This window comes from Mesoplodon bidens (genome assembly GCF_964165515.1).
Source record: "Mesoplodon bidens genome assembly, chromosome: 13".
Taxonomy (NCBI): Eukaryota; Metazoa; Chordata; class Mammalia; order Artiodactyla; family Ziphiidae; genus Mesoplodon; species Mesoplodon bidens.
In genome coordinates, this window is record NC_138169.1 from 62605557 (window position 1) to 62622988 (window position 17432).

General features: G+C 42.7%; 1 protein-coding gene across 1 annotated transcript in view; it reads right to left on the bottom strand.

Annotated features, from left to right (window-relative positions):
• PSTPIP2 (proline-serine-threonine phosphatase interacting protein 2) overlaps positions 1 to 17432 on the bottom strand; it is an 86572-nt gene that overhangs the window by 37086 nt on the left and 32054 nt on the right. Inside the window, exon 2 of the mRNA XM_081252744.1 lies at positions 791 to 891. Coding sequence (XP_081108870.1) covers positions 791 to 891 — 101 coding nt within the window. The remainder of the gene's footprint in view (positions 1 to 790; positions 892 to 17432) is intronic.

Genomic DNA, 17432 nt, shown 5'->3' on the forward strand with positions numbered 1-17432 from the left:
TGGGCTTCCCTGGTGGCACAGTGGTTGAGAGTCCGCCTGCCGATGCAGGGGACACGTGTTCGTGTCCCGGTCCGGGAGGATCCCACATGCCGTGGAGCGGCTGGGCCCGTGAGCCATGGCTGCTGAGCCTGCGCGTCCGGAGCCTGTGCTCCACAACGGGAGAGGCCACAACAGTGAGAGTCCCACGTACCGCAAAGAAAAAAAAAAAAAGGAAAGGAAGGGAAGAGAAGGGGAGGGGAGGGAATCCTCTAAAGCATGCCGGATCCCCCCAGACCACCATGCCCACCACCCTGCGGAGCACCACGACTGGCCCCTGCATCTTTCCCACCACTGCAGCTCAGTGGTCTCTGAGCCAGGCTCTGCATCCCTGTCACTGCACAGGCCCTGCTTGCCGCCCTTCCATAGACACCTGGGTGTTCCTCCACTGACCAAAGCCATCTCTTCCTCGAGTTAAGGGACACTTCAAGATCTCCTCCTCCATGAGGCTGGCCCTCCGTTTTTGCCAGTCGTCCCAAGCTCCCCTCTCCCGTGAGGTCTTTCAGTATCATACGTATCACGAAACTTAGTATTTTATTATATTTTGTTTGCTGTTTCATTCATAAATCTTATCTCTTGAACGGCTTCCTAAGAGCTTTAGGACAAAGGTATCATTTACTTCTTGGGGATCGTTCCATAACTTTACAGCAGAGGGTTTTGTGGACCATTAAAAACAAACAAAACCACTAAACTGTTCTTGTCTGTGTGGGAGTGTTTTGTCCACCCTCTGTCTTCAGAGAGAAACAACATGTACCTTTCTTTTAAAAAGTCTTCAAACTCTTTGCAGTTCTTGCGACCATTGTTCAGATGCTGGATGATGGTCTCATAGCCAATGCTGCTGAGGATGTCTGGACTCTGGTGAGAAAAACAGCACTGTGTGAGACGGGGAGTGCGGTGACGGCAGCCCCGAGGTCTGAAGCGTGGACAGGGCAGGACACGGGGAAGCTGGCCATGGGGAGTTGCTGAAACACTTAACTCCAAGGCACATGTGACCAAAAAGGACAAAATAGAAGAAGTTCAGAGTGCATGTAGCTGTGGAAGAGTTTTTAAAATTATGAAACTATAGGGTCACGAAACAGGAAGGAAGTGACAGAGGACTGAGAGGCACATGGACGAGGGAGCTGGCTGGGCTTGCGGCCCCTCCCTGCGTCCCCACATGCCCTGATCAGGCCAGGCAGGGAGCAGGAACTGAGCCTCCTTCTAGCCTTCTGCTGAGCGACCCTCTATCCCACGGGGGGAAACTCAGTTACAACATAGGTGCATTTTAACCAGGGATACACAGTGTTCACTGTGTCCTCACACCTGTCACAGAGCTTGACCCTGACATCTCTTCCCAAAGCCAAGAAGCCTGGTGTGAGGGTCGAGGGCACTGTTGGGCCAGTCCCCAGCACTGGGAGAGGGAGGCCGGCTTCCCACTGTAGCAGGAAGCTGAGCCCAGCAGCCAGCAGGCCCCGATGGGCTGGCCCCACTTTGGGGGAAAGGAATTTTTTTAAATTTTAAGCTAGCCATTTATTCTTATTTTATTCTACTACGTGCTCTGGAGTTGGAGGAAGCTGCCTGAGTCTCCCAAAGCAGTAGTCCCAGATGCAGTATATTTTCAAAATCAAAGTCCCCTCAGCTCCCCAAACCAACAAATCAGGAGCTTTAAAGAATACCCCTGAAGTGTCCCCTAATGCGGCTGGTTTCCTGGTTTCTACCCACCAAGTGCATATAATAGGTGGTCTGATCCAGACTCCAGTCCCTTAGGGAGGTTGGTTAGGCTGCCACTGGGTGTGCCCTGGGGAGCTTTGAACTGACCCAGCCCCAGCCTAGCCTCCCTACCCTCCATCTGCTGAGGAAGGTTCTTCTCTGCCATTGGGTGGGGGTGGGACCCCCTGAAGATACGTCTCTGCCCAGCCCTGGACACTAGAGAAGCAGAATTTCTCTATTCCATTTGCTGCCACTCCTCATGGCCTGGCTGAGCAGACAGGGGTCCCCGAGAGACCCAGCAGGACCAAGGCCTGAGGCTGATTTCAACCTCAGAAACCTAACTGGCCATAACTCACACTGCATTTTAAAAAGTGGATTATTATAAGTATAATAAATTTTACACATGGGCATACAAATAAATCTTAGTTAGAAATACATTTAATTCTATGGGTTCTGGCTACTGTTTGAGCATAGATTTCGGCCTTGGGAAGCCTAAAGAAAGAGCCTCCACCAAAGCTTCATTTCTCCACCCACCCCCTCCACACACGCTCTTCTGTCTCAGCGGGGTAGGCTTCTAACTGCCCCCTGAAATGCAGCGCTCAGTGGCAACTCTAAGACGACGCTTACATTATACCCTCCTGAATCCAACTTCAGCCCCTCCACCCCCAAGGTTTCTGGAAGCCTTCCCTGAGTAGCCCTAATGCTCCCTCTTCTGGGCTCTCAGACTGCCCAGCTTCTGAATTTGCTGTTTGCTACCCACCTCGTGAGTAGCCTTGTTGGCCCAATGCTACTGCAAGTGCCTGCAGCTTCTTCCAAGTCTCAGACCAGTCCTGCACACATACACACACACCCAAAAAATTTAGCTTAAGATTATGCAAACCAAAGGTCTACAGTAAAATTCTGTGGGATGAAAATGTCTATTGTGTTCCCAGCCAGATGCATTAGAAGAGAACGATGAAAACAAAGGCTCCTGAGTGAATGAGGGAATGAATGGGTACAAAGGGTCAATGTCAATATTGGTTTGTAGACAGAAGTGCTTTGGTCTTCCCAGAGAAGTACACTTAGGTTCTCTGTTTTATATTCATTTGGAAAACGTGATTTCCTTTTTCTTAATTAAGGGTGTGGACACCCTTTGAACTGGGCAGGGAGGGTGGAGCTAGAACAAGACTTCCTGGAAACAAACCAAATCACCAGGCCTCCTGGCCACCAGCCTTAAAAAACCACAACTGCTGCTTCAGAGGAGTGACTGGACTCCAGAGGCAACCAAGAAAGAAAATCTCCAAAAAGAAAACAAAGAGTGCCTAAGTCCCAGTGCAAAGAGGCAGGGGATTTGGCCTGGAAACTCCTTCCCATGCTACTCAGAAAGCACTGCTGAGAAGCTCTGACTGGCAGATGCAGAATAAGAGGGCCAAGGAGGAAAGAAAACTGCATGAGCACCAAGATGGCACAGCAGATTTGCCATCAAGAATGAGTATGCCAGGGCTTCCCTGGTGGTGCAGTGGTTGAGAATCCGCCTGCCGATGCAAGGGACACGGGTTCGTGACCCGGTCCGGGAAGATCCCACATGCCGCGAAGCGGCTGGGCCCGTGAGCCATGGCTGCTGAGTCTGTGCGTCCGGAGCCTGTGCTCCGCAATGGGAGAGGCCACAACAGTGAGTGGCCCGCGTACCGCAAAAAAAAAAAAAAAATGAGTATGCCAAACCCATAACTCCATATCCTGCTCCACAGTAGCCCTGACATCTGTCCCCTAGTTTTCCCATGCTGGTCTCTCCCCATCCTCCAAATGGGCAGTGTACATTTATACCTCAGGACCATTGCACATGGTTTTCCCACAGTGGGAATGGCATTTCCTCCATCTTCACTTAAATCCCACCTCTGTTTCAGGGCCATTTCAAATCCCAAGTCCTCTCTGAAATCCTCCTCAAATAGTTTGTCCTACAGTCTCCTCTTCCTCTTCAGAGTACCTGGAGTGTTTAATGACGTCTCCTCTCATTTGGCTTTTATTATATATTATTTTGTGTCATTAGTTAATATCTGTTAAAAATTAGTTAAAGCTTATCTGGATTATACCCAACCTTTATCATCCACAATAGCTCCTACATTAATGGTGCTTAAGAAATGTCTGTTAATTGTATGCCAACTACAGACAAGGTACTAAAAAGTTTACAGAGTCAGCATACAATGGAGTTCTTGTAATCAAAGAGACTATCGTTCATTCTGGGAGTCAGTAAAAGAAAAGACACACACATAAAACAAATGTGTATGCATAAAAAAAATGAGAGACTAAAACAGAGTATAAAACTATACAGAGAAAATATATAATGAATGAGGTGGAAAAGAGGAAAATAGGCTAGAGTCATCAGAAAAGAGAAGACATAACATTTAAATTGAGTCTTTTAAAGTGACTGGGATTCACCCGAGAAATCAGAAGACATTTCAAACCAATTGACAGTGAAGAAAACACATCAAAATTTATGAGATGCAGAAAAACAGTGCTTTTTCTACAGGGAATTTTCCTCTAGGGAAAATCTTCCTATAGGGAAATTTGTAGCTCCAAATGCTAATATTAGAAAAGAAACAAAGTTTTTAAAATTAATGATCTAAGCTTTCATTTTATGGAACTACGAAAATAAGAACAAATTTAAATTTGCAGTAACTAGAAGAAAGGAAATAAAGATAGTAGAACACAATGAAATACAATAAAAATGGCCAAACAGGGACTTCCCTGGTGGTCCAGTGGCTAAGGCTTCATGCTCCCAATGCAGGGGGCCCGGGTTCGATCCCAGGTCAGGGAATTAGATCCCACATGCCGCAATTAAGAGTTCGCATGCCACAACTAAAGATTCTGCATGCCACAACTAAAGATTCCACATGCTGCAACAAAGATCCCATGTGCCACAACCAAGACCCAGCGCAGCCAAATAAATAAAAATAAATTAATTTTTTAAAAAGATAAATGGACAAACAATAAAGAAGATTAATGAAACCAAAAGGCAGTCCCTTGAAAAGCTTAATAAAATCAGAAAACCTATAGCTGGGTTGACCAAAAAACAAGAGAGACAGAAAGAAAAAACACAAATTATCAATGTCCTCAATCTGACAAAGGACATCTACAGAAACCTAGAGCTAACAACTTAACGGTGAAAAGGAGGAAATAAAGCAAGAAAAAGATAAAGAACACACTTGTTGGAAAGGAAATAGTAAAACTGCCTTTATTTTCAAACAACATGATTGTGTTCACAGAAATTTACCCCCCAAAATGACTAGAACTAATAAATTTAACAGCATTGCAGGGCACAAAGTCAATACACAGAAATCAATTACATTTCTATATACCAGTAGCAAAAAATAATTAAACATCATTTAAATGGCATTAAGAATATAAAATATTCAGGAATAAATGCTTAAAAGGTTACACAATACAAGATTTCTTCACTGAAAATTACAAGGTTTTGCTGAAAGAAATGAAAATAAAGGTAGGGGGCTTCCCTGGTGGCGCAGTGGTTGGGAGTCCACCTGCCGATGCAGGGGACACGGGTTCGTGCCCCAGTCTGGGAAGATCCCACATGCCGCGGAGCGGCTGAGCCTGTGAGCCATGGCCGCTGAGCCTGCGCGTCCAGAGCCTGTGCTCCGCAACGGGAGAGGCCGCAACAGTGAGAGAGGCCCGCATACCGCAAAAAAAAAAAAGAAAAGAAAAGAAAAGTAGACCATGTTTGTGGATTGAAAGAGTAAATGCTGTTAAAACATCAATTTTCTCCAAATTGATCTACAGATTCAACACAATCCCATGAAAATCCCAAAAGGCTTTTCTGTAGAAATTTGCCAGTTAGCCTAAAATTTATATGGAATTAAAGGACCTAGAATAAAAAGTTTTTTTAAAAGAAGAAAGAGCTGGAGAATTCATACCACCTGACTTCAAAACTTGCAGGGAAGTTATAGTAATCCAAACAGTACAGTACTGATCTGAGGACAGACAAGTAGATCAATGGAACAGAATACAACCTAGGAATAGACTCATGTCAATTGACTTTCCAAAAGGTGTCAAAGCCATTCAAGTGGGAGAAATGACAGTCTTTTCCACATGTGGTCCTGAGACAACTGCATAAAGCTGGGGAGAGAAGAGTCTTTGCTCACTGCCCCCACTGCTCCCACTGCACACAATGCACACACAATTAATGTGCGATGGGTCACAGACTCAGGTGCAAAACCAAAATATAAAGTTTTGGTTAATTAGTATAGGCAAGTACCTTTGAGGCCTTGAGGCAGGAAAAGATTTCCTAGAGAGGATACAAAAAATACGAACTGCTAAAGAAAAAACTGAAAAACTGGACTTCATCAAAATTAGAAACCTCTGCTCATCAAAGGAGATTATTAAGAAAATCAAATGGCAAGCCACATGCTGGGAGAAGATATTCACAATACATATGTCTGTCAAAGGACTTGTGGGCTTTCCTGGTGGCGTAGTGGTTGAGAGTCCGCCTGCCGATGCAGGGGACACGGGTTTGTGCCCCGGTCCAGGAAGATCCCACGTGCCGCGGAGCGGCTGGGCCCGTGAGCCATGGCCGCTGAGCCTGCGCGTCCGGAGCCTGTGCTCCGCAATGGGAGAGGCTGCGACAGTGAGAGGCCCGCGTACCGCAAAAAAAAAAAAGGACTTGTAACCAGAACATATAAATAACTTCAAATTAATAAAAATATAAGCAACCCGGGCTTCCCTGGTGGCGCAGTGGTTGAGAGTCCGCCTGCCGATGCAGGGGACACGGGTTCGTGCCCCGGTCCGGGAAGATCCCACATGCCACGGAGCGGCTGGGCCCGTGAGCCATGGCCGCTGAGGCTGCATGTCCGGAGCCTGTGCTCCACAACGGGAGAGGCCACAACAGTGAGAGGTCCGCATACCACAAAAAAAAAAAAATATATAAGCAACCCAATAAAAACTGGGCATAATACTTGAACTTCATAAACACTTCATAAAAGACATTCCTTTGGCCAAAAATCTCATGAAAAGTTGCTTAACATGACAGGGAAATTCAAATTAAAGTCACAGTGATATCTACTTCATGCCCACTAGAACAGCTGAAATTAAAAAGTCAACATTGAATGTAGGCAAGGATGTTGAACTATCAGAACTCTCATTCTGGGAGTGTGAAAATGGTACAATCATTTTGAAAAAATGGGAATTTCTCAAAAAGCTAAACATGTACATATCATATGACCCAAAGTTCTACTCCAAAGCATTTACCCAAGTGAAAGAAAAACATATGTCCACAAAAAGACCTCTGCAAGAAGGTTCATAGGACTTTTATTCACAATAGCCCCAAACTGGAAACAACCCAATGCCTAACAATCGATGGATGATAAGCAGTGTGTGGTATATTCATACAATGGAATACTACACAGCAATAAAAAGGAAAGAACTACTGACACTGAAACAACATGGATGAATCTCAAAAACATTATGCTAATGAAAGATGCTAGATGCAAAAAGTATTTACTGCATGATCCCGTTTATATGAAGTTCTAGGACAGGAAAGCAGTTCTAGGACTTACTTCTATGGTAAAAGAAGTAAGAATAGTGACTGCCTGAGTCAGGGGAGAAATTGAGGGTGGACTGGGAAGAGCCATGAGGGAACTTCCTGGAATGATGGAAACACATCCAATCAAGATCTTTCCATAGAGGTGTGAGTTGTACAGGAATATGCAGTTTTCAAAACTTGATCTGTGTGCTTCATCTTATGTAAATTACACCTCAAAAAATTAAAAGCCAAAAAAAATTGATTAGGAGTCAGAAGAATAATGGGAGGGAGGCAGTCACTAGAAGGAAGAGAGGAAGATAAGCCTTGAAAATGGATCTGGTCTTAGAGTCCCGGGTGAGGCAGGGAGATGAAAAAGAAGGAAGGGCAGATCCACCCACCCAGCAACCTCCCAAAGACCCAGAATGTAAGGTTTAATAATACTCAAATTATAAAGAGGTAAATAGCATTCAAGTTTTAATCAGTGGATTAGTATTTTAAACATAAAGCCACTTAAGGGACTTCCCTGGTGGTCCAGTGGTTAAGAATCCACCTTCCAATGCAGGGGACACAGGTTCAATCCCTGGTCAGGGAACTAAGATCCCACATGCTGCGGGGCAACTAAGCCCATGTGCCGCAACTACTGAGCCCGTGCACCACAACTACTGAGCCCACGCGCTCTGGAGCCCGCTTGCCACAGCTAGAGAGAAGCCTGCACGCTGCAACGAAGATCCTGGGTGCCGCAACTAAGACCCAATGCAGCCAAATAAATTAATTAATTAAAAAAATAAATAAAGCCACTTAAATTTCTTTAAGACAAAAATTTTGCCAGGTCCAGCAATGAGCACATGTGTGCCACATCCAGGAGACGTGTGAGCCAAAGAATAATAAAAACCATCTTGCTGTGATGCCAGCGGCCAGTCCAGACCAGGTGGGGTTGTGGGTTCAGAGAAGGAAATCTCTGTGGGCTGCCTGGTGGAGGATAACTCCACTGCCGCCAGCTCCCCCAACCCACCCCTAACACTCAGGTCTGGTCTCCCTCAATCCAGGCACATGTACTCCTCCTACCTGCCCAGCCCTGAGGCTCATGTTGCAGGGGCCTCTGAGAACTTGTTTCCAGAGACCTTTTCTACCATGTGGCCACTAGGCAGAAGGGGAAGGCAGAGGGGAAGCAAAAGATACCTGCAGCCGCCAAAGCCACCATCAGAATTATGGTGCTACCACCAGAGCATCCCCACATCCAGTTCTGTGCTGCACCTCACGTCCATCCTATCATGGCATCTGCTACACGGTTTCTGTTTCTCTAGATGTGGGCTCCAAGGACCACCTGTGCCAGAATCACCCAGGCAGCCTGGTAAACAGGCAGTCCCCCAGGTCTCACCCGAGACCCGCTGATTCTGAACCCTGGGTGGGGGAGTCTCCACTTCTTACACTCTTCCAAGGACTGTAATGCCGTTTAAGAACTGCTGCCATTGGGGCTTCCCTGGTGGCGCAGTGGTTGAGAGCTCGCCTGCCGATGCAGGGGACGCGGGTTCGTGACCCGGTCCGGGAAGATCCCACATGCCGTGGAGAGGCTGGGCCCATGAGCCATGGCCGCTGAACCTGCGCGTCCGGAGCCTGTGCTCCGCAACGGGAGAGGCCACAACAGTGAGAGGCCTGCGTACCGCCAAAAAAAAAAAAAAAAAAGCTATATGGCAACAGAAGACTTGGGATAAAGACCAAGGACTTCATTTTACCTCCCTCTGTTCTCAACATTGATCTTTGTTTCCTATCTCTTTTACTGGAAGAGGTAAAACCAAATGGATCGAACTCACCTTATCTGTAAATATGGATTGATTATTGTTAATTAATATTAATATTCGGGCTAATATACAGTGAATGTTTGCTGTGTTCCAAATAGCATACCAAGTATTTTGCATGGGACATTTTGCTTAATTCTTATAACAATCCTATGACATAAGTATAATTATTATCTTCATTTTACAGGACAAGAAACTGTGGCGCTGTACTCTGAAACCACTCGACCACACAGCTTCTCTTGTTTGAGGATAAGAACCAAATCTAACTTTTTGCCAGTTAGCCTACTTCCCTACGGTTCTAAATGGGACATACGCAGCCTTTAACGCCACACTTGGGTTTGAGCCCTGGTTCTACCACACAAGCTATGTGACTTGGAGCTAAGTAGCTCAATCCCTCCGTACTAGACTATAAAATGGGGATATTGGAAGGACCAAATGAGATAATGTGCTTTGAGTTTACCAAGTGCTTCACAAACTAAAGGAATTAAGGCAGACACATCAAGGTTTCTCAAGACCAGGCCACATAAACAAAAAAGCATATGTGTTTGAACAATACAATTTTTTTTTCACTGAAAGCAGACAACAGTGAAATAAATGTAGCTGTTAGCTATTCAAAAGTAAGTATGTCATCATCTGAGGAAGCAGCTGGAAAGGTGTCAGGGATACCTCAGCAAAGGATATGGAAACTGCCATTTTCAGGCAGGAAAAACCTAGTCAAAGTCACTACAATGGTTATGCCCTTAAGCCTTCTCTTAAGCAATAATAATGGATTGTGAAGGCAAGAATAAAACCCCACCCCAGTTCCCATGCCAGCCTTGTTCTACGAGCCCACAGCCCCAGCTCCTTCTAGACTGGATCCACACTTGACATTTTCACATGTCTAAGTGTCCCTCCTGTCAAGTCAGCAGGTCAATTACAAAGGCAACTCTACTCAACTGAAAATACTTTAAGTGAAAGATAAACCTGAGAAAGTGTGCAATGCAAAAGCTCCACATAAGGAAAATAAATGACTAGAAGGATGTGCACCCAAATGTTGAAAGCAATTCTCTTCTTAGCATGCTTCCATATTTTTTACATTTTCTATAATATCCTTACATTGCTTTTATAATCTGAAGTCTTTCTCCCTACGTCCATCCCTTAAAGATGGCAAATTGAAGTCTTGTTTCTCTCTCATCTGTTCCCAGGCCCCACTAAAATAAAAAATGATCCACAGCAACAGCAGAAAATAGGAAAGGGCCCAATGAGGAAGGTGCACATTTGTAGGAATTTCTGTAATATAAAAAACAGATAGGACTAGATGGGCAGGGGTCAGAAGCCAGTATTCCAAACTACACAAAACAGAAGAAAGTCCACAAACATTCCCAGCAAAGCCCTAGAAAATCACAAGCTCAAATCAGCAGGGGCTGAAACTGGAGCAGCCATGGAAATACTGGGAGGGTGTCTGTAGGACACCGGGAACCCAGCCAGTGCCCTGCCCCAGAGCAGCTAACTCTGACTTTTGTACCAGAGCCACAGCTGGTGAGGACTCCACCCTGCAGCAGGCTCCTCACAAGGGCATAAAGACCAGAACAGCAATGGGGTGCTGTCCCTAAGCACCGACAAAGCTTGCACACTAAAAATTGAAGGAAAAAAAGGTTCTGCACAATTCTCAAGTCCTGTAAATGCCCTCCACATCCAGGGTAACACCTTTCCCACTTTCTTACTCCAGACAGAGGCAAAAATATCAGAAATTGTCATTATTTTTAGATTATATAATTATCTACTTTGAAAACCAGAGATTGTCAAGTGAAAAGCTAGGAACTGAATTAAATATTTGTTTAAAAATCAACAGTTTTCTTATATATCACTAATAACCACTTAAAATGTACTTTAAAATACAAAATCCTATTCATAATGCCAATAAAACCTATAAAATACCTAGGAATAAGCCTTTTTGAAGGAAAACTATAAAACATTACTAAAAAAACACAAAGATCTCAAAACATTTAGAAATATACCCTAGTCCAAGATGGGAAAGTCCAATATTGGAAAGATTCAATTCTCCCCACATAAACCTGTCAAGTTAAAATAATTTCAGTCAAGGGACATCCCTGGTGGTGCAGTGGTTAAGAATCCACCTGCCAATGCAGAGGACACAGATTCGAGCCCTGGTCCAGGAAGATCCCACATGTCACGGAGCAACTAAGCCCGTGCGCCACAACTACTGAGACCGCGTGCCATGACTACTGAAGCCCATGCGCCTAGAGCCTGTGCTCCGCAACAGGAGAAGCCACCACAGTGAGAAGACTGTACACCACAACAAAGAGTAGCCCCCACTCACTGCAACTAGAGAAAGCCCACACACAGCAATGAAGACCCAATGCAGTCCAAAATAAATAAATAAATTTCTAAATAACAATAATTTCAGTCAAAATCTTAATGGAATTTCTTTTTAAATTTAAGTTCATTCTAAAACCAACCTAATATGACCCAGCAATCCCACTACTGGGCATATACCCTGAGAAAACCATAATTCAAAAAGAGTCAAGTACCACAATGTTCATTGCAGCTCTATTTACAATAGCCAGGACATGAAAGCAACCTAAGTGTCCATCAACAGATGAATGGATAAAGAAGATGTGGCACATATATACAATAGAATATTACTCAGCCATAAAAAGAAATGAAATTGAGTTATTTGTAGTGAGGTGGATGGACCTAGAGTCTGTCATACAGAGTGAAGTAAGTCAGAAAGAGAAAAACAAATACCATATGCTAACACATATATATGGAATCTAAAATTTAAAAAAAAAAAAAAGGTTCTGAAGAACCTAGGGGCAGGACAGGTATAAAGACACAGATGTAGAGAATGGACTTGAGGACACAGGGAGGGGGAAGGGTAAGCTGGGACGAAGTGAGAGAGTGGCATGGACATATATACATTACCAAATGTAAAATAGACAGTAGTGGGAAGCAGCCACATAGTACAGGGAGATCAGCTTGGTGCTTTGTGACCACCTAGAGGGGTGGGATAGGGAGGTTGGGAGGGAGACGCAAGCAGGAGGAGATATGGGGATATACGTATACATATAGCTGAGACAGGCCAATTTCCTTAGAAGAAACAGTAATCAAGGAGCAGAAAAAAGCAACAGAACTGGATGTTTTCACAGGAGAATGGAACTCTACCGAATCTTCAGGGAAAAAAACATATTCCTAAGGTCCATAAATTGATCGGGAATGAAAGACAATGTATTAATTCACTTTATAAAGCAAGTATAAAACAATACTTAAACTTGACAGAGTATAAAAAAAGAAACTTACTAATATCATTTATGAATATTAATCAAAAAGTACTAAATAAAATATTAGCAAAAAAAAATCCATTACCACATTAAGAAGAAACTATACCATGACTGAGTGGGACTTACTCCAAGAATGAAAATTTGGTTGAATATGAGGAAATTTATTAACCTAATAAATCATTTTAATAAATCAGAAAGAAAAATCATCTGGAGAGCTACATGTAAAAGAATAAAATTAGAACATTCTCTAACACCAGATACAAAAATAAACTTAAGATGGACTGAAGACCTAAATGTAAGACCAGAAACTATGAAACTCCTAGAGGAGGGTGGGAGGGAGGGAGACACAAGAGGGAAGAGATATGGGGATATATGTATATGTATAGCTGATTCACTTTGTTATAAAGCAGAAACTAACACACCATTGGAAAGCAATCATACTCCAATAAAGATGTTAAAAAAGAAAGAAAATAAGAAAAAAAAAAGAAATACAAGAAGACAGCAAATGCCAACACCACAATTCTTCCTCAGGAATTTGTCATCTTGTCTGTCATCTTAAAGGGTGCCCTATTATACCATTCACATGCTGTATATTTGTTAGTCCTACTTTACAGAACATCACAATGCTTCTTTTGTTCTTTTATTATCTTATATATATATTTGGCATTAAATTTGATATCATGAAAAATAAATAAATAAAAATAAAAATAAACAAATGGGACCTAACTTAAAAGCTTTTGCATGGCAAAGGAAACCATCAACAAAACCAAAAGACAACCTACTGAGTGGGAGAAAATATTTGTAAATGATATGACCAATAAGGGGTCAATATCCAACATATATAAACAGTTCATACAACTCAACATCAAACAAAAAAAAAAAACCCGATTAAAAAATGGGCAGAAGAACTGAATAGACATTTTTCCAAAGAGGAAATACAGATGGCCTACATGATGGCTCAACACTGCTAATCATCAGGGAAATGCAAATCAAAACCACAATGAGATATCACCTCACACCTGTCAGAATGGCCATCATCAAAAAGAACACAAATAACAGATGTTGGCAAGGATGTGCAGAAAAGGGAACACTTGTACACTGTTGGTGGGAACACAAATTGGTGCAGCTACTGTGGAAAACAGTATGGAGATTTCTCAAGAAACCAAAAATTGGGCTTCCCTGGTGGCACAGTAGTTGAGAGTCCGCCTGCCGATGCAGGGGACGCGGGTTCGTGCCCTGGTCTGGGAGGATCCCACATGCCGCGGAGCTGCTGGGCCCATGGGCCATGGCCGCTGAGCCTGCACGTCCGGGGCCTGTGCTCCACAACAGGAGAGGCCACAGCAGTGAGAGGCCCACGTACCGCAAAAAAAAAGAGAAACCAGAAATTGACCCAGCAATTCCGCTCCTGGGTATATATATGAAAAAACACTAAAACACTAAGTCAAAAAGATACACGCACCCCACTGTTTCTAGCAGCATTATTTACAATTGCTAAGATATGGAAGCAACCTAAGTGTCCATCAACAGAAGAATGGATAAAGATGATGTAATAAACACACACACACACACACACACAAAGCAAAATATTACTCAGCCATAAAAAAGAATGAAAATTTTCTATGTGCAGCAATGTGGATGGACTTGGAGGGCATTATGCTAAGTGAAATAAGTCAGAGAAAGACTAATACTGTATGATACCACTTATACAGTTATATATGGAATCTAAAAAATACAACAAACTAGTTAATATAACAAAAAAGCAGACTCACAGATACAGAGAACAAACTAGTGGTTACCAGTGTGGAGAGGGAACAGGAGATGGGCAATACGGAGATAGGGATTGGGAGGTACAAATTATTAGGTATAGAACGGGTTGCAGGGATGTGTTGTGCAGTCCGGGGAATATAACCAATATTTTGCAATGGCTATAGATGCAGCATAACCTTTGGGAATTGTGGATCACTATGTTGTGCATCTGTAAATTGTATGGCATTATACAACATCTATACTTCAATAAAAAATAAAATTAAAAAAAAAAGAAAATCATGACTTTCTCCATAGATGTAGGCTGAATAATGGACCCCAAAGATACCTAGGTCTTAATCCCTGGACTCCATGAATTTTATCTTTTATGGAAAAAGAGTCTTTGCAGATATGATTAAGTTAAGGATACTGAAATAGGGAGATTATCCTGGATTAGCTGGGTGGGCCCTAAATGCAATCACAAATGTTCTTCTAAGAGAGAAGCAGAGGGAGATTTGACACAGAATAGGAAAAAGCATGTGACCATGGAGGCAAGATTGAGTGATGTGACCACAAGCCAAGAAACTCCAACAGCCACCAGAAGCTGGAAAAGATGAGGAATTGATTCTCTCCTAGAACTTCCAGAGGGAGTGTGTCCCTGCTGATACTTTGATTCCATCTCAATGAAACTGATTTGGGACTTCTGAACTCCAGGACTGTAAGAGAATACATTTCTGTTGTCTTAAGCCAACAAGTTTGTGGTGATTTGTTATAGCAGTCTCAGGAAAGTAATGTAAGGCCAAAAAAGATTTTGACAGTATTCAACACCCATTTCTGATTTTAAAAGAAAGTCGAGAAAATAGGAATTGATGGTACGCTCTTAAGATGAATATACCTAAGAATATATATTCATGCCCATATCTCCACTACGTTATACTGGAGGTATTAACCAATACAATTTGAGAAGATAAATCAATTAGAAGCATAAGAGTAGGAAAAGAAATAAAACCATCTTTACTTGCAGATAATATAATACAAATAGAAAGATTCTGTCATTAAAATGTCCATTCGTAGTTAATTTTAAAACGCAATGCTGGGGAATTTCCTGGTGGTCCAGTGGTTAGCACTCGGTGCTTTCACTGCAGGGGCCCTGGTCCAGGAACTAAGAACCCTTGAGCCACACAGTGCGGCCAAAGAAACACAACATAATATTATCCAAATAAAAATACCAACAAGTAATTTTTTACGTAGTAAACAAAGTTCATACGGAAAACATAAAAATACAAAAATAGCAAGGAAAAAACTGACAAAAGTTATGAGGGAAGCCAGCCCTACCAGACATTTAAACATATTATAAATGCTGCATAATTAAAACAGTGTGGTACTGGTGCATAAATAGTCAAGCAGACCAGTGGAATGGAATATAAAGTGCAGAAATAGACCCAAGTACACAGGGAAATTTAATATATGCTAAAGGTAGCTTCTCACATCACTGGGGCAAAAAAAGGAATTTTTCATAAGTGGTTCTGGACAACTGTTAGCCACTTAGAAAATGATAAAAATAGATGCAAACCGCATACTATATACAAGAAATTCAAAATAGATCAGAGATCTTAATGGAAAAACATTAAACCATACAAGTACTAGAAGTAAATATTCAAAAAGGTTTTCTAATCATAACTTAAAATCCAACTGCAATAAAAGTTTCATAAGTTTGATCACCTAGGTTATTCCCTGGCAGTCCAGTGGTTAGGACTCCACACTCCCACAGCAGGGGGCATGGGTTTGATCTCTGGATGAGGAACAAAGATTCTGCAGCATGGCCAAAAAAAAAAAAAAAGAAAAAGAAAAAAATTTGATCACCTAAAAATAAAAACTTTTCATAGCAAAAATAAGAATTAAGACACACCTCTTGGGCTTCCCTGGTGGCACAGTGGTTGAGAGTCCGCCTGCCGATGCAGGGGACACGGGTTTGTGCCCCGGTCTGGGAAGATCCCACATGCCGCGGAGCGGCTGGGCCCGTGATCCATGGCCGCTGAGTCTGCACGTCTGGAGCCTGTGCTCCGAAACAGGAGAGACTACAACAGTGAGAGGCCAGCGTACCGCAAAAAACAAAAAACAAAAAACAAAAAGACACACCTCTTAGAGAGCCTCATCCACCAGAGGGCAGACAGCAGAAGCAAGAAGAACTACAATCCTGAAGCCTGTGGAACTAAAACCACATTCACAGAAAGATAGGCAAGATGAAAAGGCAGAGAGCTATGTATCAGATGAAGGAAAAAGATAAAACCCCAGAAAAACAACTAAATGAAGTGGAGATAGGCAACCTTCCAGAAAAAGAATTCAGAATAATGATAGTGAAGATGATCCAGGACCTCAGAAAAAGAATGTAGGCAAAGATCGGGAAGATGCAAGAAATGTTTAACAAAGACCTAGAAGAATTAAAGAACAAACAGACAGAGATGAACAATACAATAACTTAAATGAGAAATACACTAGAAGGAATTGATAGCAGAATAACTGAGGCAGAAGAACGGATAAGTGACCTGGAAGACAGAAGGGTGGAATTCACTGCCACGGAACAGAATAAAGAGAAAAGAGTGAAAAGAAATGAAGACAGCCTAAGAGACCTCTGGGACAACATTAAACGCACCAACATTCACATTATAGGGGTCTCAGAAGGAGAAGAGAGAGAGAAGGACCAGAGAAAATATTTGAAGAGATTATAGTCGAACACTTCCCTAATCTGGGAAAGAAAATGGCCACCCAAGTCCAGGAAGCGCAGCGAGTCCCATACAGGATAAACTCAAGGAGAAACACGCCGAGACACATATTAATCAAATTGGCAAAAATGAAAGACAAAGAAAAATTATTGAAAGCAGCAAGGGAAAAATGACAAATAACATACAAGAGAACTCCCATGAGGCTAACAGCTGATTTCTCAGCAGAAACTCTACAAGCCAGAAGAGAGTGGCATGATATACTTAAAGTGATGAAAGGGAAGAACCTACAACCAAGATTACTCTACCCGGCAAGGATCTCATTCAGATTCGATAGTGAACTCAAAAGCTTTACAGACAAGCAAAAGCTAACAGAATTCAGTACCACCAAACCAGTTCTACAACAAATGCTAAAGGAACTTCTCTAAGTGGGAAACACAAGAGAAGAAAAGGACCTACAAAACAAACCCAAAACAATTTTGAAAATGGTCATAGGAACATACATATTGATAATTACCTTAAACGTGAATGGATTAAATGCTCCAACCAAAAGACACAGGCTTGCTGAATGGATACAGAAACAAGACCCATATATATGCTGTCTACAAGAGACCCACTTCACACCTAGGGACACATACGGACTGAAAGTGACGGGATA